We start from the raw sequence: 27,267 nt of genomic DNA on the forward strand, positions 1-27,267 counted from the left end.
CGCATTCCCGGCTCCCGGGCTGCCCCGGCCGCCGAGGGAGCGATGGAAAATCCCTGAGCCAGCGCTGGAAAATCCGTGCGGCAAAGGTACGTCCCTGTCTCTATTTAAACCCCAAACCCTTTCTACCCCTTTTCCCTATTGTTTTCCCTGTTGTTTTCTCTGTTGTTCTCTTTATTGTTTTCCCTATTGTTTTCTCTATTGTTAGGGCGAAAAAAGCGATTTATTTTTTTTTTCCAAGTCGAGAAGTCGCTCGGCTTGACACGTGCTTAGCAAAACAAACCCGTGCCTGTGTGGGGTTAAAGGGAAAATGTTCCTTTTCCCTTCGTTTTCCCTTCGTTTTCCCTTCGTTTTCCTTCCTTCAGCCCCGGCTCGGGGTCCAGCTGGATTTGGGGACTCCTCGCTCCTCTCCAGGCGCAGAAGCGGCCCCGCGTTTGCTGCAGGGGTTTGGAACCCACCCTTCCCTTCCAAACACCCCCCGAAATTCCCTTTTTTTTGGGTACCGTCCACAGGAGAGCGTTCTCCGGGTGTTTTTGGGTGCGGAGGGATGGAGGCGCTGCCGGCGCTGGTCCTGCCCCGCTCCCCAGCGGGGCTCTGGGGTTTGGCAGCAAGCTGCCACTGCCATCAGCATTATTCTTATTTATTTCTTTATTTTTTCCTGAGAGCCTCTTTATGGAAATGGGGCTCTTCACAAGTTGCTTTCCGAGCAAAGCAAAGGGAATAATTATATTTGTTGGGAGTGAAAGAGAACCACGCTGCTGCTGCTTCCTGCTCGTCTTCCCTGCTAATTAAAAAACGCTGCTCTCTAAAAAAATCACGGATATTTTGGTTTGGAAGGGATGTTAAAGCTCATCCCATCCCAATCCCTGCCGTGGGCAGGCACGCCTTTCCACTGGTTGCTCCAAGCTCCATCCAGCCTAGCTTTGGATTAAATTACATTAAAAATTAAATTAATTTCATAGATAAATACTTGTGCTTCCAGTTGTAACCAGTGTATATGCTCTTCCCTGCTAAAGTGGAGGGAATATTACCAATTCCTTAATAAATATTGAATTCTATCCTGAACATCACTTGCCAATACAATGAGCTGGATAATTCTTTTCTGTACCCACATAATTTCTCCTGTATTTTGGAAATTTTTCCTTGGCAATGGACAGATTGTGGGAGTCCCTGCAGGAATATGCATTGTTTGTAATCCACATTGGTTGATTTTTCCAGTGTCAGGAGCCCAGGCTGTGATTCATTTTTTAAAAATCATTTTCAAGATTCATTTTCAGGCCATACCAGCTGCTGGGCTGATGGATTGGGAACTTCTAGTGAGCAAAGCTGGCACAATAAATGTACTTTCTACATAAAAAAACCTAATTATTCTGTTGCTTCAGAGAGCTTGTTCTGTGGGAATTGTTGCAAACCACAGAAATCCCAGTGGGAAGTGGGTGTGAGCATTAACACACCTTTAGAACCTCCTCTGCTGGATTTTTTTCCCCTCTTTATTGCTGTGGAAAAGCTGTTTTGCACCGAGCTGGGAGGACCTGGCTGGCTCTGGTGGTGTCAGGTCAGGCTGGCTCCTCATCCCCCTCCAGCCCAGAGGGATCCCGGATTTCAGAGCTCTGCTTTATTTTCCTGCTGTGGAAACTCCCTGGTGCCATTCCCTCCCAACCAGGGCTGGGAGCAGCACAGGAAAACACAAATTTTGATATTTTTGCCTGGCTGTGGTCAGTGCTGAGCCTGCAGCTCTGTGAGGGACGAGGTTTCTCCACCAGCTCGGAACGATCCAGAAGCAAATCCTCAGTCAGACAAACAATCCCAAAATGATTGAGCTCATTAGGACTGCTGGGATAAAATGATTCCCAAAATCCACTCATTAGGACTGCTGGGCTGAAATGATTCCCAGCATCCACTCATGAGTTATGCAAACACAGGACAGGGTTTAACCAGGCTTGGCCTCGGGTCTAACCCCGCTGCCTCCCTAAGCCCCAGGAGGTGCCAGCAGGGAGGCAATCCAACCCTTCCCATTCCCACTGGATTGTATTTTTTTTTTAGGCCAGTGCTGACATAAAACCATCTGAAAAGTCCTCCTGGCTGTGTTACAGTGGGAGACTTGTTCTCTGTAAATCTAAAACTTTATTTATGCGTCAGCGATCCACTGCTTCCATTCTTGGCCGCTCGCGTGTCTGATCTCGGGGCTGATTTCCTGCCACTCTCTGGTGTAAAAGTAAAGGATAAATTACAACAGAGCTGGGAAATGGAATAAATTATTTCCTTTCAGCTCTGCCCATCAGCAGGGCTGGGTTTTCCAATGGAAACCCAAGTTGCATCCCACGATTTTGTTGCTCGAGCCGGTTTCTCACGGCCCGGATGAACGAAGGGGTTTAAGGAGTGCTAAAAGGCAATGCTGGGCATCCCTCAGGATGGATTTTAGGAGCTGAGGGCAGCAAGTTGTGGCCCCCCTGCTTTCCCAGCCCCGTGCTGCTCCTCATGTCAGTCAGACTGACGTGATGGAACGGGCAGGGCGCGTCCCTGGGGTCAAGGGATCCAAGGGCCAGCTGGGCCGTGGGGAGCCCTGGAAGTGTCTGCTGATGGTCTGGCTGCACAAACCTCACCCAGTGAGACCTGTTTAGTGAAAATGAGCTCATTTAGCTCGAAAACAAACTGTTATTTCAGCCCTGGGGCGGCTGACGTGGGCGCTGGGTGAGAGGTGCTGCTGATTGGGATCTGCCTCTGGAACGGATCTGGGCTCGGGGGGGAGCACAAGGAGGAGGTGGCAAGGCAGGATTTCTGCTGGCCCTGTGCCACTCTGGAGAGATTGGTACCTCAGACAATCCCTCCTTGTGTTGTAATGGGAGAGGAAGTGCAGAAGTACAAATAAATTATACCACCACTTTTCCAAAATTATTTTGAATTCCACGATTTTTTTTTTTTTTTTTGTCATTTGAACTATAAGCCTTGCTGGAAATCCATCTTTTTTTTCCATACAAAGTGAATAATTCCTAATTTATTTTTTTTTTCCTGTCCTAGACCCATTTTGTCCCTGTTGAGTTTTCTGTGTTCTTGGTGTGACCTACTCAGAGAGGAGCAGAGTCCTTATCCCTCCCTGGCCATATGTTCCCAGAAATAATCATGGTTTTCCATCAGGGCTGCTATTTGGGCTCTTCCCCCTCCACTTTGTTGCCCCTGGTTGCGTTTTTATAAATCTGCCATGGAAATTTTGGTTCACAGGAGAAATGTGTGTCTGGAGGCAGGACTCCTTCCCCCACCAACAATAAATAATTGTTAACCCCATAAATGTCTATTTTGGACATCTGCACACCCAATAAACCCACAGTTTATCCCTTGGCACGTGTTAAAACGGGAGAAAATTCAGTATAAACAGCCATTTGTTCATTTCTCAGTTGTGCCTACGTGATGCTCAGTTCAGCCCCTCTGCAGTGATTCCCTGTGAATCCACAATATTCCCATTTATCAGCAGGGCCAGGGCAGGGAGTTAAGACTGGGGCTCTCTCCCAAGGATGCTGCAGATGCACTCAGCAGGAGCTGAGCCTCCTCCCAGGGCTTGGCTTTGCTGGAAAACTCAGGAAATTCTTCTTGGAAGCCTCAAAGTTGGGATGGATTTGGGATGATGACATAAAATATCCCTCCTGCTGCTCCACCGGTGTGTATTCCTGAGTAAGCTCTTCCAGGGCCTTCCTAATTTGATATAAATTGCTAAATATTCTATATAAACTGCTAAATGTTTTATATAAGCCACTAAATGTTCTGTATCAACTGCTGAACATTCTGCATGAGCTGCTAAATATGATAGGAAAAGATGAGAGGAACGACCTCCATTATAATGAAAATTTTATCATGTTTTCCTTTTATACCTTTTATTTATTTAGTGCCAATTATTCCTGTACTTTATCAAATTCTGGCTGGGTTCTATTTAAATTTGAGGTGCTTTTTTTTCTCATTCTTTTCCTCTACAAGTGCCTTTAATAGAATTACATAAATTCCTCTCATGGAATTCTGGCTGAAATTATTTTCTATCAGTGTGTTTTGCTGGTGGTTTATATCCAGAAATGCTGAAGGCTGCACACTCCTAATCTTGCCTAATTTCCACTTATTAAATGTGGGTTTTAAGTGCCCTGGGGTAATTTTTAAAAATCCTCAATTTTTAATTTTTTTTTTTTTTTTTTTCACAAAAATTCTTGAAGTGCTGCTCTTAGTCTTAATCAATTAATTAATTAACTTATTGATTATGTTCTCCTCCCCAAATAATTGGAAATTTTTAACTCCAGCCCCTGTTTCCTTTCACTGTTCCCGTTTATCCAGGCAGAGATTCCCAGCTGGAATCACCTCTCAGGGTGAGCCCAGTGTTTCCCAGCTCTGCTCCTGGAGTGCACTCAGAGTGATTTCAGCTCACTGTCCCTCAAAATTCACACTCCTGTTACAAAAATCAGGAATTTTTGGGTCTGGCTGGTGGAAACAAGTTTATTTTTGGAGGTTATTCAGTTGTAGGATGGATTTTTAATATAAATATTGTGTGTCTGGAAGAGAAGGTGGAGTTATGCTGTAGATGCCACCTGAAAATCAGGTTGGTAGGAAGAAGGACAAACAAACCAAAATATTCCTTATTAAACCCCTTTTTCCTTTTGCCAGCACCTGCAGATTTTAATTTATTTGTTCTTTCACGTCAACGAACACAACTTTTGAATAAACGCAGCAAATTCCATCAGCTTTTATTTTTGAGAAATTGCATAAAACACTTTAAAAAATTAAAAAAAAAACACTTGTTAAAATGTTTTAATAAAATAAATTCGGGCAGATGTGCATCAGCAGCCCTGGTGGGACAGGGAACAATGGCTCTTGTCCCCAGAAGAATGGGAGCCCTTGGTGAAATGCAGCATCTGCTGCTCAAGTCATGGGGTCTCGTGGGCTTTCCTGGCCAGAATCCCAAGAGGCAGAGCTTTAATTCCACATCCCAAATATTGATTTCACAGGGGCTGTGCACGTGCAGTTTGTTTGGGGTTGATTTGTGCATTTGTATAAATGATATTTGTTCCAGTGTCCCCACGTAAGGTAAATCTAAATACATGAAATAAGAGAGATCATTTGAAATTTTAGATTTTTTTTTAACATATTACTGTGGTTTTTTAAATGATTTTGGCCTATTCTGCTGTGTTATTATCTATATTTAAATATTTAATGGGGTTGAATTTATTTTTGCTTTGCTCGTATTTGGCACCTTTTATTTTCACTTCTATTTTTATAGTTTATTATTTTATTTTGGCTACATTTCCCAAGTTTTGGGTTTTTTTTTTGCACAACCAGCTTTTCCCACTGTTCAATATTTCACCAAAAGCAATTTCTTTTCCTGGCATTCTCCCATCCATATAACAAGATTCTAAAGGCAGACCAGTGCAGGGCTGGATTTTATGGAAATCCCACCAGCTTTTCGGGCTCTCCTTCTTCCCAGACACACATTTGGGGCTAAACTGGGAAGCAGATGCCAGTCTGCAGATATTCAGTTAATATCTCCTGAGATGTCTTCATGCTCTTAAGGAGCTTCCAGCCCTCTCCAGGAAGATCCAGGGCGCCAGGGTTGGGAATCCACAGTTGGGATCCATCCAGAATATCCATATTTTCATCCAGAAATATCCAGTTTGGAGTTTTGGGATGCCCACTGGCATCTCCTGGAGTTTTTTGGTTTTTTTTTTTCCAAGGAGGTTATTTGGTGAATAAGCTCTTTCCTGCTAAAATGGAGGGATTATTACCAATTGCTTAATAAATATTGAACATCACTTGCCAATACAATGAGCTGGATAATTCTTTTCTATACCCACATAATTTCTCCTGTATTTTGGAAATTTTTCCTTGGCAATGGACAGATTGTGGGAGTCCCTGCAGGAATATCCCTGCAAATATTGGTTGATTTTTCCAGTGTCAGGATCCCAGGGTGTGGTTCATTTTTAAAAAAATCACTTCAAGATTCATTTTCAGGCCACGCCAGGCTGGGCTGATGGATTGGGAACTTCTGGAATGTATTTTCTATATATAAAAAATAATTATTTCGTTACATCAGAGAGTTTGTTCTGTGGGAATTGCTATAAACCCCAGAAATCCCAGTGGGAAGTGTGAACATTAACACACCTTTAGAACCAACTCTGCTGGATATTTTTTTCCCTCTTTTATTGCTGTGGAAAAGTCATATTTGGGATGCCCCCTGGGATCTCCTGGAGTTTTTTGGGTTTTTTTTTTCCAAGGAGGTTATTTGGTGAATAAGCTCTTTCCTGCTAAAATGGAGGGATTATTACCAATTGCTTAATAAATATTGAACATCACTTGCCAATACAATGAGCTGGATAATTCTTTTCTATACCCACATAATTTCTCCTGTATTTTGGAAATTTTTCCTTGGCAATGGACAGATTGTGGGAGTCCCTGCAGGAATATCCCTGCAAATATTGGTTGATTTTTCCAGTGTCAGGATCCCAGGCTGTGGTTCATTTTTAAAAAAATCACTTCAAGATTCATTTGCAGGCCACACCAGGCTGGGCTGATGGATTGGGAACTTCTGGAATGTATTTTCTATATATAAAAAATAATTATTCTGTTGCTTCAGAGAGTTTGTTCAGTGGGAATTATTGTAAACCCTAAACACCTATTTTATCCATCAAAAATACCTATTTTATCCATCTAAACCATCTATTTTATCCATTAAAAATACCTGTTTTATCCATCTAAAATGTTTATTTTATCCATCTAAAATACCTATTTTATCCATCAAAAATATCTATTTTGTCCGTATAAAATATCTATTTTACCCATCTAAAACATCTCTTTTCTCCATCTAAAATGTTTATTTTATCCATCTAAAATACTTATTTTATCCATCAAAAATATCCGTTTTATCCATCAAAAACATCCATTTCATTCATCTAAAATATCTATTTTTATTCATGAAAAATATCCATTTTATCCATCAAAAATATCCATTTTATTAGTCTAAAATATCAATTTTTATCCATCAAAAATATCTATTTTATCGATCAAAACTATTTATTTTATCCATTTAAATATCCATTTTATCCATCTAAAACATCTATTTTGTCCATCCAAAAATACCTATTTTATCCATCTAAACAATTTATTTTATCCATCTAGAAAATCTATTTTCTATAACTATAAAACCTCTACACAAATCTCTCTATTGATCACTTGGCCTTCAAGGGTTGAGAAGATTTTAAATTTGTTTTTTTCAGCTGCAGTTAAAATATGGAAATTTTACTATTAAATTATTTTCAGCTTGTATCTACCAAGCCTTTCTTTCTTTCTTTCTTTCTTTCTTTCTTTCTTTCTTTCTTTCTTTCTTTCTTTCTTTCTTTCTTTCTTTCTTTCTTTCTTTCTTTCTTTCTTTCTTTCTTTCTTTCTTTCTTTCTTTCTTTCTTTCTTTCTTTCTTTCTTTCTTTCTTTCTTTCTTTCTTTCTTTCTTTCTTTCTTTCTTTCTTTCTTTCTTTCTTTCTTTCTTTCTTTCTTTCTTTCTTTCTTTCTTTCTTCCTTCCTTCCTTCCTTCCTTCCTTCCTTCCTTCCTTCCTTCCTTCCTTCCTTCCTTCCTTCCTTCCTTCCTTTCTTTTTCTTTCTTTCTTTCTTTCTTTCTTCCTTCCTTCCTTCCTTCCTTCCTTCCTTCCTTCCTTCCTTCCTTCCTTCCTTCCTTCCTTCCTTCCTTTCTTTCTTTCTTTCTTTCTTTCTTTCTTTCTTTCTTTCTTTCTTTCTTTCTTTCTTTCTTTCTTTCTTTCTTCCTTTCTTCCTTTCTTCCTTTCTTCCTTTCTTCCTTTCTTCCTTTCTTCCTTTCTTCCTTCCTTTCTTCCTTTCTTCCTTTCTTCCTTTCTTCCTTTCTTCCTTTCTTTCTTCCTTTCTTTCTTCCTTTCTTCCTTTCTTCCTTTCTTCCTTTCTTTCTTCCTTTCTTTCTTCCTTTCTTTCTTCCTTTCTTTCTTTCTTTCTTTTTGGGAAACCCCCACGGTTATTTCTCTCCTCACCTTGAGAACCTGATGCCAGCAAAACTTTTTAGCACTTCTAATAATTGCAAAGTCCCGATTTCCTCGCTGGAATTAAACGCCTTTGAGTGGATTAGTTTGACTCACATCCATCTGCCAGCCCCGTAAATTAAATTAATTGTAAATTAATGAGCTCAAGGTGATTAGGGCAGGTTGGGTGCTTTGGACCCTGCAAGGTGTGGAGCTCTGGGTGTCTGGCACTTCTTTTTCCCATTTTTATTTCAATTCCTTGGGGGTTTTGGGAAGGGATTTCCCTGCCTGGGCTGCCAAAAACATGAAGGGAACAGGGAGATGCCACGTGAAAATTTTGTTGAGGTCCCAAAAGTAGAAGCAAAGTTATAACCACACTTGTTGCTGGGATAATTCCAATCCCAGCCTCAATCCAAGGTTTTTTATCCTTGTATCCAGCATCAATCCACAAGATGTTTTATAGGAAGGTGAAACACCTGAAACCTCGATGGGAAGGGGGTTTTTAATTCTTGCAGCAATATTTTTGTGTGGCTTTCCTGAGTGGAAAAATGTCTTGGGATAAATATGTTGTTATATAAAGTGGGATTTTCACAGTTTTGTGGTCACTGGAGCATCTTCCCCTTGGCTCAGAGTCAAGGAGAGGAATTCAGCTTTTATTGCCCAACAAGGCAAGTTGTGGGGATGGCTGTAGCACACACTTTATCCATAATTTCTTTTTTAAAATGTGATAACTTGCAGGAAAATGTGGCTTTCCTTGGGGGCAGGGAGGACTCTGCTGGTTCCTAAACTCTCAGGTGACAGAAAAATGAAAAGTGTGAGCTGCACATCCAAATTCAGGCTGGTGTTTGTGGTGCCAGTGTGATGGATTTGAGAGTGAAGGTCTCATCCCTGAGGTCCATCCCATATCTTCAGGAAATCGGAGCAATTCCAAGCATTTCACTTTGGTTTTGTCCTGGAGCTTTGAGATCCCAGTGAACCCTCAGGGCAGAGCTGCAAAAATGTTCTTTTCTTTTATCAGGGAATTGTAGCCATGAGGGGAATGTGCTGTCTTCCATCAATTTAGGAAAGGATTTTAAAGCTCATCCCATTCCAACCCTTCCACTATCCCAGGCTGCTCCAAGCCCCATCCAACCCAGCCTTGCAATTTTAATTTATTTTTATTATTTTACTTTTGGTATTTTTAAATTATTATTTACTGAAAAACTCTAAAGCAAAGACTTAAAACATTGATTATTTCCTATTCTGAAGCAAACAATTTTCATGGCCTGGCTGGGTGAAATTTTAGGGTTTAAAGTGTGCAGGTGTAAATTTTTATCATACTTTAATCTAGGCTGTTTTAATTTATTTTTTTTTTTCTTTTCTATAATGTTCAGGACTGGCCAGGTTGTGCTCACTTATATTTTTACACAGGTTGTGCTGATCCAAGGGAAATCTTTTGGTATTCACCCTCCTGGAGGTGGTTTCCCAATTTTTAGGGAGCTAAAAAATCAATATAATAAAATATAATGATGTCAGCATACTGCTTGAGTTGAGAAAATAAAAAAAATTAAATTGGTTTATTTTATTAAATATTAAATATTAGATATTTAACATTAAATATTCCTTTGTGTTTGCTGTGGTATGTAGTGGTTTTGGTTTGTTAATTTGAATTTTTTTTGTTGTGAGATAGGATTAGGAGGAAGGAAAAATAAGTTTAAATGGTATAAAGAGCTTCAACTCTATTTTCAAAAATAAAATAAGCTTTTATTAATAAATTAGTAAAAGACTACTTTAAAATAATAAACTAACTAAATTATTTTCTAAATGTTTTTAATATAAAAATGTATATTAAAAAAAGTCTAAGGTTTTATTCAAAATTTTATTCTTTTTTTTTTCTTATAGTTTCTAAAAATAAAGTTTCTCTTTATACCATTTAAAATTAAATATGGAAGTGTTGAAATGTAAATATGGAAGTATGGAATGACTTTCTTGGAATTCTCTTTTCTCCCAAGGAAAACCAGGAAAAGGTGCCCTGGGAGGGTCATTATTTACATTATTTACATTATTTGCATTATTTACATTATTTACAGTGGTTTCTGTTATTGTCAGCATGGAAATAATTGGGCAGAAAAGATCAATTTGTGAGAAATTAGCAGTTTAAAATCTGTATTTTCAACAATTCCCTGGTTTACTCAACGAATTTGGGGCAGGTGGGAGTGGAGATCAGATCTAATGAAAAATAAAATAAATCACAGGGAAAATGACAAATCCAAAATTATGGATGGAGCCTGTGGAATTCCAGTTGATTCATGAGTAAAACCAAGCCATGGTGAAATCAGGGAGGCACATTTGGAAAAGTTTTTGTGCTTTTAGGGTGTTCTGGGGGTGACTGAGTCAGAGCTGGAGCAGAATTTTGAGGGATTCTTTGTATGAGATAACATCTCTGAGCTGGCAGAATCCTGAATTCCTGGTGATATCCCAAAAAATAAAGTGGATTTTGCAGTGCCAAGGGGGTGAGGCAAGAGCCAGGGCAGGTGAGGAGAAATTTAAAATTTAATTAACACCAGGGAGGGGTTAGTTTTTAATTGATGTGCCACAAAAAGTTTCTGTGCTCCTCATTTGGGGTTGTGGATCTTCCAGGGGCTCCAGGAGAGCTGGAGAGGGATTTGGGACAAGGGATGGAGGGGCAGGACACAGGGAATGGGGGATGGATGGGATACTGGGAATTGGGAATTCCTGGCTGGATGGAAGGTCCTTTTCCCAAACCATAAAATTTGTTAATTCCATAAAAATTGTTCAGATTCCATAAAAATTGTTCAAATTCCATAAAAATTGTTCAAATTCCATAAAAATTGTTCGAATTCCATAAAATTTGTTAATTCCATAAAATTTGTTAATTCCATAAAAATTGTTCAGATTCCATAAAAATGTTAATTCCATAAAAATTGTTCAAATTCCATAAAAATTGTTAATTCCATAAAAATTGTTCCAAGCACTTTGGTTTGTCTCCACCCCAGACATCCCATTCCCTTCCCACCTCAGCTCCTGTTCCTTCCCCTCCTGATTCTCAATCTCCAGCTCTTTGTCCTGGTTTACTGAGCTTCACTCCCCTGATTTTTATCTTTATTTTCATTTTTTATATTACCCAAACCAGGGTTTTCCCTTCTCATGGGTGATCCTCAGGATTTATCTCATGACCATTCCATCCTCAATTATTTTCCTGCTCCTTTTCATCACCCATTTTTAGGAAGCTTTGCTCATGCCAGTATTATTTCTGCCACAAAACAGAAATATTCTGCTTATTGTGAATAAAATGCTGTTATTTTGGAAAAAATTCCACTATCCAGGAACTGTAGTTTGAGGGAAATTCACTTTTTCTACCCTTGGGCATTGTTGTTATTTGCAGTTAACCCTGAATAAACACTGCAAATAATTTGTGAGCTCCAGGGAATTATTTCTGGTGGGTTGAAGCAACAATTAGAAGAAAAAAAAAAAACCCCAAACAACCAGGAAAAAAATTCCTAAAACCCACCAAAATAACAGAAAAAACAACAACAAAAAATCCTTCTCTGACATTGCTTAAAAATTACAAAGTTTTTTGGGGTGAAATCCATGAGGATGAGAATCTGCTGGTAAAACCGTTAAGTAGCTTGATTTATTTTATTTATTAAATTAATATTAAATTATCTATTTACTCTTACCAAAAATAAATTAATGCCTCAGCTTTCTGAGCAGACAGTTATGGATCACAAGAACATTTTCACATTTAGCTTTAGGATTTTTCATTATAATGTTGTGCCCATACTTTTCATTATGTGATAAATTAAAATTGATTGACAGTGTTTATCTACAATGAAATGCAGGAGGGTAAAGAACTTGTGTAAAAATTGAATGAAAAATTAAATATACAAGGAAATGGGTGCTGGGGCAGTGAAAAGTCCCTGCTTTATTCCTGGAATTTATTCCTGGAATTCACTTTATAAATAGTTTCTTCCAAACTGAACTTGGAACAGCAAAACAGTTCATTTCAGCTTCAGAAAAATGGATTCAAATTAAAATTAATTCAGTTATTCAGAGCATTTTGTCCATCTGTAAATTGTAATGGCATAAACAAAAAGGAGTGACTTTTTACACAATGGAAAATAAAGAATTTCTGTGAGAAGGCACCAACACTGCTCAGCTTTCCAGGTTATTTATGCGATAAAAAGCAGGGAAAAATCCAAAATTTCCATCTCCACTGAGACCCCTCATGGTGGTGTTGGAAGTTTGAAAATGGGGATGGTGTTTTACAGCTTCCCATCGTGCTGGGGATGAGTTTTCTCTTAATTAACCTTTTTTTTTTACCATCAAATTGGAAAAATAAAGGCAATAAATGGCTTTTTCTGGGAGGAAAAGTGGCAATTAACTGGCCTTGGAATTCAAATAACATTGGAAATTCTTATGGAGCAGAGGGTTTGTTTTGGGGTCTGCTGGGTTTTGTTTTTCTGGAAATACTAATGAAAACCTTCATGAATTAAGGATTTGTTTACCCCATGGATTAACCAGACAGCTGAAAGTACATTAATTGGTCAGTTCTCATTTGGGTTTATTTTGTATTATTTAATGATATGTAGCTTTTCTAATTTATGCTAAATAAAATATGCATTAAAACTGGAGTGGGATAACTTTGAGTAAAGCTTTTGAAGGAAAATATTTGAAATTCGGTGTCACAGGATAGAAAATACAAAACCAGATGAATTTTGCTCTTTAAATAGAACTATGACAATTTCTGTAAAGAGATTTACGACAAAATCTTGTTAGGGAGCAAAGGGTGGCAGCAGAAATAATAAAATAGAACAAGAAACTCTTATTTATTTTGATGTAGGAACTGACTCAGATAAATTTGGATTCACACAAACATTTATCAAAATAAAAATGAGAACGAGGTACTTATCTAAAGGATCCTTGCACGAGCCTTGGGTCGTTGATTTAGATTTGACGTTGATGTTGGAATTGTATGGCCAAGCCCATTCCCAGTTCCCAAATATTTCTCTGAGGGTTGCATCTTCTCCAGCCTGGTTTGAGATGTGCCCTTTGGAAATGTGGAAAGCAGAGGTGTTGTCCTCCTCAGTGTCCTCTTCCCTGGATTTTTGGTGCCTTGTGCCAAAGGGAATTCACGCGCTGGTCAGGAAATAAAAAATGGGATGAACTCTGGCTGAACTGTCAGGGGAAGGGAGCTCTTCCATGGCCTCATCCCCGCGTGTCCAGGGCTGGAAAAATGACACATGGTGTTCATTAACTGCTATGTGCGTGTGTTAAATAATTTGGGGGAAAAACGCGGCGTTACAGCGGGAACGGGGAAAACCGCGATTCATTAATATCTCATAATTGAGGAGGGGCAAGAAATAATAACAGTGCAATCAGTGATGGGTCAAAACATGGCTCAGAGGGGGAAGAAGCTGAAATTTTGGCGGGGTTGATAAGAACAAAACCTCATTTGGGCGAGGCGGCGTTGGCGCACAAAGCGCGGACGCGGCGCGGTCGTGGCTCGGTGCCTAATCTAGCATGGCAAATGTGAGAGGTGATGTCCCGGAGGAACTGTCACAAATCCCGCCCCAGAGGCATCGGGAGAGCGGGGACACAATGGTGCAGATTGATGTCTGGCTTTATTAAAGCACAGTTTGGCGCAGGAGGGACAAACTCCCTCTTTCATGTCCCCGTCAGCCTCTAATCAAAGAGTTTCTTATCAATACTTGTGGAGCAGAGATACTGAATGCAGAATTGCAGGGAAATGCAGGGAGGAAGAAAAAAAAAATCTTTTGGAGGTGCCCTTTTCACCAATTAGATTTGGAGATGTGGCTAAGCTGGGGTTTAATTTGGCCCGAGCGCGCTGGGTTAATTGGGTAGAACTCATTTTGTAATCAGGAGGGTTCGGGGCTTCGGGGCCCTGCTTTGGTCTCCCCCCAATTATTCCCTGTAACAGTCTCACAGCCAGAGGCAGAATCCTGCCTGCTGGAAAACCATGGGATTGTTTGGAGACCTGTTTTCCCCGTCATCCCAACGCCCCTGCCTTGTCATTTTTTACTACGTGAAATATTTGCTGCTGTAGCACCAATAAACTGTTCCAGGAGTTTACCCAGGATGACCCTGGGCTGTTCCTTTGATCCTTTAAAAATACTGAGGATCCTCCTGCTCCCAAGGTTGTCCCAGTTTTCTTGACATAATTTAACCTTAAACTCTCATCCCATTCTGATAAAAATGCTGTTCCTATGTACCTGCCAAGCTGGAACATGGACTACAAAGTGTTTTCTTGGTGGATTTCATGTCTTGGTTGCAGCTTAGATAATTTTCCAGCTCTTGTCATAAACATGGAATACATTCTTCTGTTTTTTTTTATTTCCCTTGTTTCTTTAGCATTGTTTTGTCTGCATTTTATTTGCTCACACTGCAATATTCTTCCCCTTTTTTCCCAGTAATTGGGATGCTCTTGCTTGCTTTAAGTAGGAAAGATGGTCTGGGATGATCCCGATTGCTGTTTCCACACGGAGCAAAATTCAATTTCATGCACAGACTCTGTTCCTTGGGATTTCATTTGCTTGTCCCCAGGAGAACATCACCACCCTGCCCCCTTCCAGTGCTGTCACCAACCCTGAACCAGCAGGCACAACCTCCCTGTCCTGAAATTCCTTCCCTGGGTGTTCCCCTTCCTCCTTTTGCCATGGGAGTTTCCCAAAGAGGAGTAAGGAAATGTGTGATGAGCAAAAATCTCATCCCTGCCTTGGGGAAAGGAGCCCTTTGAGCTGTCCCAGTGAACTCCAATATTTATTTAGGGAATGATTTGGCCTCTCCTCCCCTTGGCCACTGGAACTCAGCAATTGGGGGGTTTTTGCTTCTTATTAGCAGGAAAATCCCAGGATTTCTGTGCTCACGCCTGGTTTCCTTATCCTGTCTGTGTGGAGCCAGGCTGTCTGGGGGTCAGTCTGTGTGCTGAGGGGCTTCCAAAATTCCCAAACTGAGCAAAATCCTGATCTCCCACATCCCCCTGGACCTTCTGCCCTCGCTGCCTCTATTGCAGACCTTGCACAAACCTGGGAATAGGTCTTGAAATTATTTGTTGGATCATCCATGTCTGTTTTCCTGCTGATTCAGGGATGTTCATGGTCACAGGTTTGAATATTCCATGTAATTTAAAGGAAGGAAAAAATGGTGTCCCTGCACCACGTTCATGGAGTAAAATGGGAATGAATTATGTCTAACTTGGAATATTTCACCTGCTCAGCTTGACAATTAATTTGCAGAAATTCTATTTTCTTATATCATGGCCTGCCTGAATTTTAATATTACTTTTTTTCCCTGTCCTTAATGCCAATATTAAGTGTCTTAGACATTCCAGTAAACTACATTTATTCCATCCCTGTGTTTTTCTGAAGCCTCCCTGTCCTGAGCATGAATGGAAGTGACCCTTTACCCCAAACCATTAAAAGATGAAGGACCTAAGAAAAGTTTTGCTGGTGGGACTACAAATATGAGTAGTTCAGGTTGAAAATAGAAGCCAAGTGCTGGCTGTAAAACAACCTTGGAATCACATCCTGTGAAAGATTAAATTGCATCCGAGGGAAGGTGGCCTGAGAGGGAACATATTGTCCCCCCCTTCACTTCCCCAGGTCCGGGGCTTTTAGCTCAATGAACTCCAGGCTTTGTAATTAGCAGCAAGGCGATTAGATGGGCCACGTTCCTGGGAGTAATTAGTGCACTAATTGTGTTTGATTGTTTAATTACTCTTGCTGGCTGTAATTGAGGAGTGGCAGCGACCCCTCTGCAAGAGCTCTGAGAGCTTTGCTGCATCCCATTTTATGGGGAGGGGGATGCACATTTAACCATTCCTGAAACTGCCAAGAATATCCCCTAAATGGGAAAAAAAAAGCTGGATTTGGAGGCAACTCATGAGAATTCCACCTTTTGATGTGTGTGGTGGGAACCAAAACAAATAAATAGCATAGACACAAAAAGGTTGAGCAGGATAAAGGAGAAGGGGGGGAAAAGGCAATTAGAGCTGGAGAAGTTGCAAATAGTCCTTGGGATTGTTGTCTGGGATCCAGCACAGCTGCCAGATGGAAAATGTTCCATTGCCATTCCTTTTTGTCTTTGGAGAGTGAAGACAGGCAGAGAGCTGGGCTTGGATTTGGAAGCTGGAGGAAGATGAAAACTGATGCAAACTTTGTAAATTCAGTCATGGAAAGTCCAACCTGTAGCTTTGTGTGAGCTGGAAGTAAAGGCAGGAGGAAAATCTCATGGAGTTATTTGGGGAAGTCACACTGGGGAGAAATTCCTGGAGGGAAGGCTCTGCCTCCAGGACCAGCTCCTCCAGCATCATCAGGCTGAACTCTTGGCTCTGTTTCCCACTGAGGAATGATCATCCCAAGGCAGTGGAAGGACGGCCCAGCACAGCAGAATTTCACACTGAGACCTCAGTGGTTTCTCCCCCGTGGCGCTGCCTGGCCGTGCTGTGATCGCTGCTTCAGGGCTCAGAAAGTCTCCTGCCCGCTGAGAGGGAACTTTTCCTGGATTATTTCACTCCAGGAAGAGTTGATTTGGGAGCTGTGAGATGGAGGAAATGTCAGGATGGAATTAGCTGGAACCTTGTAGAACTTGGAGCTGTGGCCCAGACAGCGAGGGGGAGATGGAGGAGGAAGAAATGACCAGCAGAATGTTCAACCTCCTGAGAGGGAGAATCACCAGCCTCCCACCAAGCAGGGAACGTCCCACTGCAGAGCAGGGAAATGCTCCATCTCCGTGGGGCAAGGTGGAGAGCCCTGAACACCACAGCCTGTGCTGTAATTACATCAGGAGAAGCACAGGAATATCCATGAATTGGGAATTCCTTCCTGCCTGGGTGTTTGTATGGGAAGATTTGGTGTCTGGCTCCTTTTTTTCCCTCCTGTGACCTTGCAGCAGGCCCAGCTCGTGGGCTGGGTCAAGGTCAGCCAGCTGAGCTCGAGGAGGAGAAAAGGGACAAAGCCATCCATAAAAATAACCATCCCCTCCAGCAACACTTCCCTAAGGCAGAGCTCTGATCTCCAGCCCTCCTGGGAGCACTGGGAGCTTCCATTGTCCCCAGCGCTGGTGCCAAGCAGGCCGAGATGTCCCTCCCTAATGAGAGGTGACAAATGGGCCAGGGTGGGGCAGAGGCAGCTGGAGAAATCCCACTGCAGGAGCTGCATTCCCCCCTCCAAGGTGCTGCTGGAAGATTGAGTTAAGGGGGTTTGGCCAGCAGACTGCACGATCTAATGCTGTGTGACCATGTTCTGCTTCTTGGGATTATTTATTTTTAATTTTATATTTTTATATATATGGCATATACAGCATATTTTTGTATTTATATTGTATCTCTTTATATATTATATCTATTTACATTATCTCTTTATACATTATGTCTATTTCTATAATATCTATTTTTATAATATCTATTTCTATAATATCTATTTCTATAATATATATATATAATATATATATTTATAATATATATTTTACAATATATTTATATAATATATATTTACATAATATATATTTACACAATATATATTTTATAATATATATTTTAATATATATTTATATATTATATATTATATATTATATATTATATATTTATATTTATATTTATATTTATATTTATATTTATATTTATATTTATATTTATATTTATTTATATTTATATTTATATTCATTATATTTATAACCATATAAATATTATATATTATAATATACAATAATGATATATTGCAATAGCTGTTATAATATATAAATATTATATACATAATAGATACACATATATGTGCATATATATTGTATACATAATATATATGCATATATATATTGCATACATAATATATACATATATATATATTATAAATAATATATATACGTATATATTTACATATCTATGTACACAAACAGGACAGGAATGCTGGAGCTGCTGTCTCAAAGCCTTTATTCCATCAACCATCAGTCTCATTTTACAGACCCAAGCAGGGGAGGTGGAGCAGCTCCAGCTGCTGGCACAGCAGACCGAGTTCTCTTTGTTACAAACTCTTTAACAACTTCATTAAAAGCTTTATTAACAACTAATATTAAAATATTTGCTTAACCCAATTAATAAAGCTGCAGTTCCATCTTGCTTTGAGCAATGCTTGCTTGCAATAGCTTAAATCAATGGATAAATCTTCATTATTAACCTTACAGATTTCTATTTTGCTGAACATATTTTCCTGAGCCTGTCCCTACCCAGCTCCCAGCCCTGTTGTTTCTTGTCCTTGCATTTCAGCATTCTTGCATTTCTCCATCCCAAATATGCTTTCACTCAGGTTTTTAAGAGTTTTAGACCTTTTTTATTTCCCACACCCCAGCAGATTCTGAGCGGGCCACACCAGCTCCTGTTAGGTTGGTTCTGTTGAGGAGCTGAGGGAATTCTAAAGGAAAAAAAAAAATCTTGTATTTGCCCTGCCAGCAGAGGTTTAGCCCTGGAGTAGCTGGTACACCACCAAGAGTTCTTGAAAATAAAAGTTTTGTCCAAAGTTTGGCTGCTTTGGCTGAAAATTGTGGACTAGAAGGGGCTTGGAGTGAACAAAAACCCTTTTACAATCTTGGTGAGGCTTCTTAGGGCTTATGGGGCTCCTGAAGAGAATCCACCACTGCAGAAAATCAGAATTCTGTGGGGTTTTGGGAACCAAATTGAATTTTTTATCAAATATCTGCAGGTTTTAAGACAGTGCATCCATATCTATATATCTATATATCTATATATCTATATATCTATATATCTATATATCTATATATCTATATATCTATATATCTATATATCTATATATCTATATATCTATAATCTCCTTCCTTACATTTCGTTTTTATGTGACAGCAGAGAAAATGAGTGTGCTGAACACTGAATTAATATATAATTAATTGGATATTTAATATATAATTATTGGATATTGAATTCTTAAGTATTTCATATTACTTTAATTCAAAATATTTTTTTGCCCCTCCTCTCTCTGTGAAATATCATCATTGCCTTAAACATCACCAAGTATTTTTTCCCCCCAGTGAAAGACAGAATTATGTGTACTGCTACTCAAAATATTCATGAAATATTAAATATTTGGGTTTCTGGCACGTGTTTGCAGAAATTCCTGGTTTTACTTTACCTGTTTCTATGGAATGAGCAGGTGGAATGTGCTCAAATTATAATAATGGTGACAATAATGGTGACAATAATGGTGACAATAATGGTGACAATAATGGTGACAATAATAGTGACAATAATGGTGGCAGGTGTTTGCTCAGTAAGAACTTCCTACTTCCCTAAATCCCACAATTTAAAGTTTTCACCCTGCTTGCCCTGCTCTGGACGATTTTCTAACCCACAGGATTTTAAAACTGCAATTCTTGGCCTGCAATTAAACAAATTAACAAATTAAACAAATTCTTTGCCCGTTTCAAACAGGAAACGGAGCTGGGGGAGCGAATCCTCATTAGAAGCTGCCAATTAAGGTCCTTGCAATTAGCAGAGGAAGGATGTGAATATTTTTCATTTGGATTTGGAGAGGGGCTGGGTGAGCACTGGGACACTGGGAAAAACCAACTGCAAGGCTTTGATCAGTTCTGCAAAAAAAAAAAAAAAAAAGAGAAAAAAAAAGAGTTTTGTGCTTCTGATGAGCCAACCCAACAAATTCTTGTCTCTTTGGGAGGAATTCCTGCCGTTATTTCAACCTTGCTGTCTTTAAATTAAAATATTAATGGTTGGATTTGATGATATGGGAGGTGTTCTCCAGCCTTAATAATCCCATGTTTGTCCCTTATGTTGATAATTTATCACAAGCTGCTGATGAGAGCTGGAGTTGAGCTGTGATGAACTCCTCATTTTGGGATGTGAATCCTCATTTTTTTGTGCTGTAGCTCAAGATTAAATCCTCAGTTTTTGCTCCTGATGGTCTCACTGCAAACTGCTGCTGTCTTAAAATGAAGAGTGGGGCTTGTAAAACCTTCCTGGTGTTGTCTGGGATTAAAAAAAAATAGTCCCAAATTCCAAATTCTCCCTCCATTTCTTTTTTTCTCCATTTCTTTCATCTTCCATGTGGTTGGGAGAGGTTTGTTTTACTTCCTGTCTGCTTCTAATCAGGATTTCATTCTCCCCTGGCTGAGAGGGATCTGTGGAGTAAATCCAAAATTCCCTCTCCATAAGGTTAAAGCAGCAAAGCTTAAAGCACCAGGATGCGTGTTATCTTTTTTCCCCCTCATATTTTTTTATGGATTTCACTGTGTTTTAATAAAAAAAGCTGTTTGCAGATAACAGCAGGGACAATGACAACCTTTGTGCTGCTGGTCCTGGGTGGATTTCTGCTGTGGGACAAATATTTGCATGGTGACATCCCCAACCCCATCATATCTTTCCAGAAAAAATAAAATAAAATAAATTTATTAGAGAACCACCATATATTCAGAGCTGCTTAGGAATTATCTGGGTGTTGCAGATCTGTTGGTTGATCAGGGTGGAAAAAACTCATCCCAACCCTGTGAGTTCTGGGTGGATTCCAAAGGAAACCATCAGCTCCTGCCGGGCTCAGCAGCTGCATCCTTTCAGGATTTTCCTGTCCCATTCGATTTTTGAGGCACTTTCATAATTTTTAAGGGTTTATAATAACCTGAAGTGGATATTTAATGATTTTTTTTAGCCTAGTCTGCCACTGGATTTCTTCCCACAGCCTAGTGCAGGGATTGGGATACTCCTGAAAACTGGATGGTGCCACAAGAGTTACTTGGTTCTGCTTTAATTAGTTCCCATCAGTCAGGGGCTTGGGAAAAACCCCCCAAATTATTTATTAATGGCATTATAAAGGGAATAAATCCCTTTGGACACGGATGAGGAAAGCCCTATGGTGACTTTGTTTGCAGCTCTGAGGTTTTTCCAAGAGGAAATGCCAAGGGAAAATCAGTAGGAACCTCCCAGGATGGTGGAGATGTGGCCCAGCCAGTGAGGAGGAGTCAGGAGGAAGGTGGAGATGAGAATCCCCAACCTCCTGTGGGACCAGCCAGCTTCCCACTGCTCTGGAAATCCAGGGACATCCTTTTCCAAGTCTTTTCCAGGGTGGTGATCCCAAAATAACCATGGGGCTGGGAAGCTCTGAGGTTGGGTCATGGGGAATAGGTGGTGGCCAGGTCATTGTGGGTTCAGTCTGCTCATCCCCACTCTGCCAATTCCTCATGGAAAGAGGGATTGGGCATGGGAATGGCTGCCCAAGAATGGTGGAGTCACCATTCCCATGCCCAATCCCTCTTTCCATGAGGAAATTGCAGAGTGGGAGGTTCCAGGATTGAGTCGTGGGGACAAGATGGTGACCAGGTCCTTGTGGGTTTGCTCTGCTCATCCCCACTCTGCCAGTTCCTCATGGAAAGAGGGATTGGGCATGGGAATGGCTGCCCAGGAATGGTGGTGGAGCCCAATCCCTCTTTTCATGAGGAAATGGCACAGTGGGAGTCTCTGGGGTTGGATCATGGGCACAAGATGGTGACCAGGTTCTTGTGGGTTTGCTCTGCTCATCTCCACTCTGCCAATTCCTCATGGAAAGAGGGATTGGGCATGGGAATGGCTGCCCAGGAATGGTGACTCCACCACCTCCCTGGGCAGCCATTTCCAGCCCAATCCCACTTTCCATGAGGAAATGGCAGCATGGAAGGCTCCAGGGTTGAGTCATGGGGATGAGGTGACAGCCAGGTCTTTGTGGGTTTGCTCTGCTCATCCCCACTCTGCCAATTCCTCATGGAAAGAGGGACTGAGCATGGGAATGGCTGCCCAGGAATGGTGACTCCACCACCTCCCTGGGCAGCCATTTCCAGCCCAATCCCTCTTTCCATGAGGAAATGGCAGAGTGGGAGTCTCTGGGGTTGGATCATGGGGACAAGATGGTGACCAGGTCCTTGTGGGTTTGCTCTGCTCATCCCCACTCTGCCAGTTCCTCATGGAGAGAGGGACTGGGATGGGAATGGCTGCCCAGGGAGGTGTGGAGTGCCCGTCCCTGGAGGTGTGTAAGGCAAGCTGGCGTCAGTGCCGTGTTGGGTGACAACCCGTGCTGGCCACGGTGTGACTCGATGATCTCTCTTCCAGCCCAGTTAATTCTGGTTTCTGTGACTCTGCCCAGGTGGGGATTCTCGGCCACCGCATGAGCAGGTCCTGGCCGGGCCATGGCCTGGCCACCAGGGCTGCTCCTGCTCCTGCTGCTGCTGCTGCTGCTGCTGCTGCTGCCCGGCCGCGCTCCGGCCGCGCGGAGCCGCGACTTCACCGCCAAGGACATCGTCTACCTCCACCCCTCCAGTGAGTGACCCCCGCCACAGCCACCTGGGAGTGGCATTTTCTCCTTCAGCTTGTGGCTTTGCACTCCAATTCTCTCAGGAGCACAACCCAAAATCCACTTCCAGTCAGTCATCCCCAAATCCACTTCCAGTCATCGTTTCCACCGAGGCCGCTGGGATATTTTCCAGTCCTCAGAAATCATTGGGATATTTTCCAGCAAGGCTGCTGTGTTTCTCTCCACCACATTTCCTCTCATCACTTTTCCTTCATCTTTCCCACTTCTAGACCCTGTGTTTGGTTTTGGCTCTGCCTTTAACCTGGTTTTATGTGGGATCACGGAATGATTTGGGTTGGGAGGGACCCTAAAGCCCACGTTGTCCCACCCTCTGCCACGGGCAGGGACACCTCCCACAAAAAACTGCTTTTCTTCAACATCAACTTTGCCCTGTGAGAGTGGGGACTGTACACACCAGATCCCTTCCAACCCAAAGCATTCCATGATTCTGTGTAAAAATGGATCAAAGGGGTTTAAAGGACACATGGGCAGCACCAACAGCTCCTGCCTTGACTCCAGTAACTCCTGGAGCAATGGAATTGTGCATGTTTAAATCTTCCCTGGGCCCTCACCAGTCTGCTCACTTAATCAGACACAAACTTGCTGAATTCCATGAGAGCAGGCTGCCTGTGGAGCTGTCCCTGCCTTTTCCTCCCACAGAAAACTGGCTGAAAAATTCATATTCTGTGCAAGCAGGATGAAATTCCTGGTTTGTATCATAACTGTGACCTGTCAGAGGTGCAGGGTGAGAGGGATTAATTTAATTATTGTGTTGCCCACGCTGCTCCTGGGTGATTTCTTGTTCCTTAAAAGCTGAAAGGAAACAAACAGTGAAATCCTTCACCTCTCATTCCCAAACTGGATCTGGGAGCAAGGGGAGGAGGTGAGGGAGGGTGAAGTGACCCTTGGGCTGTGGAGGTTCAATTTACTGAGAAATGAGAAATGTGAGCTGGTCACCACTTGGCTTCTGAGGAGGTGGCAGCACCTTGAGGATGGATTGAGTGAGCCCAGAAGTGCTGCCAGGAGAGCAATTAAGGAGTGAGTGAGATAAATTAGGACAGAGCTGCTGTTCAGAGCTGCAGGTTCAGCAAGGTGGATTTGATCCCTCTGCCTCCTCCTGGCTGGGACAATTCCCAGAGTTTCAATCCAGCTGATATTTTTTTATCAGCGCTGATAAAGCCTCTGATTCCAAGGGAATGAGCATTCCCAGCTCCCTTTGAAGTCAGCACTGGGCACTTTTGGGTAAACCCAGCTGGAACAAACCCACAGGGAACTAAATGTGCTGGGAGGGGAAATCAGAACCAACAAACCAAAACCAACCCGCTGACACAGGAAAATTTGGAGAAATTTAGATTTCAAGAGAGAAAAAAAAAAAATTGCTGTTTTTTCCTGAAAAGCAGCATAAAACCAGATTAATTGGGTCATTTGAACTCCTTTGTTTATTCCTCTTAACTCCAATTTTTCCATCCCTTTCAGCCACGCCGTATCCTCGTGGGTTTAAGTGTTTCACCTGTGAAAAGGCCTCGGATAATTACGAGTGCAACCGCTGGGCTCCAGATGTTTACTGCCCCAGAGGTAACCTGCCCCATCCCAGGGCTCCATCCCAACCCACCTGAACCCCCTTTTTCCCAAAAAAATGTGGGATGTGGCATTCTGGAGTTCATCCTTTAAGCTTTTCTCTCTGCTGGCTGAGGTTGAGGACTTTGAGCTGTTTTCCTCTGGCTCAGCTGGGGTTGAAAATATTCAATTTAATGTCTATTTTTAATGTTTATTTGTGTTATTTTTGCAATGAAATTATATTTATTAAATTAATTATTAAAGTATATTAAATTTTATTATAATGGTGCTGCTTTTTTAGAATCTCAGACAGGTTTGGGTTGGAAGGGACCTTAAAACTCATCCCATTCCATGGGCAGGGACACCTTGCACTATCCCAGGGTGGCCTTGGACACTTCAGATTCTCTGGGATTTCCATCCCAGCCCCTCCCCACCCTCACAGGGAAGGATTTTTAAGATTTTAAGATTTTATTTCTCTTACAGGACCCGTTTTGGCTGTGTTCACTTCCCCCTCCCCAATGGCACAAATCCACATTCAGGACAGGACAGCTGAAATTTTGATATTTTCAGTGGTTTGATGCCATAAATCCTTTTGGGGTCTGAAATTTGGAACAGCTCAGAAAAATTCTATAATACAAACACCCAAATTTCAGATCCAGGCACTGCTGAGCTCCCCAGATCTCCCCTTCCCTTCCAGGGACCCTCACAAATTAATTGGATTGTTTTGGGATTTTTGCCTTTGGAAAATATTTATTTTGGAAGGAGATGACCCCTCTGTGTTATCAGCCCCAGAATTTACTTCCTTTGAGCTAAAATCAACAACAAAACCCCCCCAGGCTGGCTGGGATGGGATGAACCCAATATTCCAGGATATTCCTTGTTTTGACAGGAGAAAGAGGAGTGGATTTTATGGATTTTATTTCTTCTGGTGGATTTTTCCTGCTGGACTCTCATGGAATGGGAATTGGGCAGATAAAGATATTTCCATGTTTTTAGGGACAACCTACTGCTTCAGGCAGCACATAAATACATCAAAATTTGTATTTTTCCTAAAAATCCTATCATTTGCTAAAAATCTAAGATTTCTTCCCTGTTTTTTCCTGCTGTTGGATTCTCATGGAATGGGAATTGGGCAGATAAAGATTTTTTGTGTTTTTAGGGACAAAGTACTGCTTCAGCCAGCAGATAAATACATAAAAATTTGTATTTTTTAAAAAAAAATCCCATAATTTGATAAAAATCCAAGATTTCTTCCCTTTTTCTCCTGCTGCTGGACTCTCATGGAATGGGAATTGGGCAGATAAAGATTTTTCCATGTTTTTAGGGACAAGGTACTGCTTCAGCCAGCACATGATGAAGGCCAGTGGGGAGAGTGTCTCTGTCACCAAACGCTGTGTGGCCCTCGAGGAGTGTCTGAGCACGGGCTGCACCTACATCAAACACGAGGAGTACAAGGTGGGCACAAATTTGGGGCAAAAATAGAAAAAAATACAATTTTATTATTTGCTAAAATTGATAAAATTTGATAGATATTTTTTATTACATATATAATATTATTTTGTCAAAATAATGTGTGAAAATCTATACAAAAAGGATTTAAAATAGAATATGTATTAAAATATATACTATGTATAATATAAATAGTACATATTGTATATATTTTATATATAGTACATATTTTATATATATAGTGCACATTATATATATTTTATATATAGCACATCTTGTATATATATATATTTATAGTACATACTTTATATATCTAAACATATATATTATATATTTAGCATGTATTATATATAGAACATCTTGTATATATTTTTATTATTATAGAATACTCTGAAATATATTTTAATATTATATATATATAATATATGGAATATTATATATACTATATTTATGTACAATGTATATATAATGTATAAATTATATATTATAGATAATATGTATAATATAGTAATGTTATTGTATAATACTAATATATTAAATATATGTATAATAATATATGTATTATAATATATAATATAAAACAATATAGAACGATATCTAATAATATGCAATATAGAATTTATATACTTTATATTGATATGATATGATATGATATGATATGATATGATATGATATGATATTTAAAACATATAATAGATATATTGGTTTTCCTTCATTTTTCTTCCTGAAATTCCTCATTTCCTGTTTTTCCCTTTGCCTTTCCCCCTGGAATTCCTCATTCTCTGTTTATTCCGGGAATTCCGCATTCCCCTGTTTCCCTTGTTATTCCCATTCCCCGTTTTCCCTGTTATTCACATTCCCCGTTTTCCCTGTTATTCCCCCGTCATTCCCTGTTATTCCCATTCCCTGTTTCCCTGTTATTCCCATTCCCTGTTATTCCCATTCCCGTTTCCCTGTTATTGCATTCCCTGTTATTCCCATTCCTTGTTGTTCCCATTCCCATTTCCTGTTATTCCCATTCCCTGTTGTTCCCATTCCCTGCTATTCCCATTCCGTTATTCCCATTCCCCGTTTCCCGTTATTGCCTGTTTTCCCCGTTATTCCCATTCCCTGTTTCCCCCATTATTCCCCGTTATTCCCATTCCCTGTTTCCCCCATTATTCTCCTTCCCAATTATTCCCATTCCCTGTTTCCCCCATTATTCCCCGTTATTCCCATTCCCGTTCCCCGTCATTCCCTGTTTCCCCATTATTCCCCGTTATTCCCTGTTTCCCCATTATTCCCTGTTTTCCCCGTTATTCCCATTCCCCGTTATTCCCATTCCCGTTTCCCTGTTTCCCCCACTATTCCCCGTCATTCCTATTCCCATTATTCCCCTTCCCTGTTTTCCCCGTTATTCCCATTATTCCCCGTCATTCCCTGTTTTCCCCGTTATTCCCATTATTCCCCGTCATTCCCTGTTTTCCCCGTTATTCCCATTATTCCCCGTCATCCCATTATTCCCCGTCATTCCCTGTTTTCCCCGTTATTCCCACTATTCCCCGTTATTCCCTGTTTCCCCATTATTCCCGTTTTCCCCGTTATTCCCATTCCCCGTCATTCCCTGTTTTCCCCGTCATTCCCTGTTTTCCCCGTCATTCCCACTATTCCCCGTTATTCCCACTATTCCCCGTCGTTCCCGTTTCCAGGTGTGCACGTCCTGCTGCGAGGGCTCTATCTGTAACCTGCCGCTGCCGCGGAACGCCTCCGACGCCGTGTTCTCCACCTTGTCACCGCTCAGCGCCACCGCGACACTGTCCCCTGCCCTGGGGACACCGCTGGGACTCGGCCTGGCGCTGCTGGCACAGCGCTGGCTCATCGCGACAGCCACAGCGACGGGACAGTGACAGCGACAGCGACAGCGACAG

General features: G+C 41.1%; 1 protein-coding gene across 1 annotated transcript; it reads left to right on the top strand.

The window, feature by feature from the left end:
• On the top strand, window positions 1–27,267 carry LYPD6 (LY6/PLAUR domain containing 6). Its single transcript, XM_056496362.1, has 5 exons — window positions 1–86; window positions 22,148–22,320; window positions 23,831–23,929; window positions 25,236–25,366; window positions 27,049–27,267. The coding sequence occupies exons 2-5, from the start codon at window positions 22,191–22,193 to the stop codon at window positions 27,244–27,246; spliced, it is 558 nt and encodes a 185-aa protein (XP_056352337.1). The 5' UTR covers window positions 1–86; window positions 22,148–22,190; the 3' UTR covers window positions 27,247–27,267.

This window comes from Oenanthe melanoleuca, chromosome 7 (assembly GCF_029582105.1).
Source record: "Oenanthe melanoleuca isolate GR-GAL-2019-014 chromosome 7, OMel1.0, whole genome shotgun sequence".
In the NCBI taxonomy this organism is placed as follows: Eukaryota; Metazoa; Chordata; class Aves; order Passeriformes; family Muscicapidae; genus Oenanthe; species Oenanthe melanoleuca.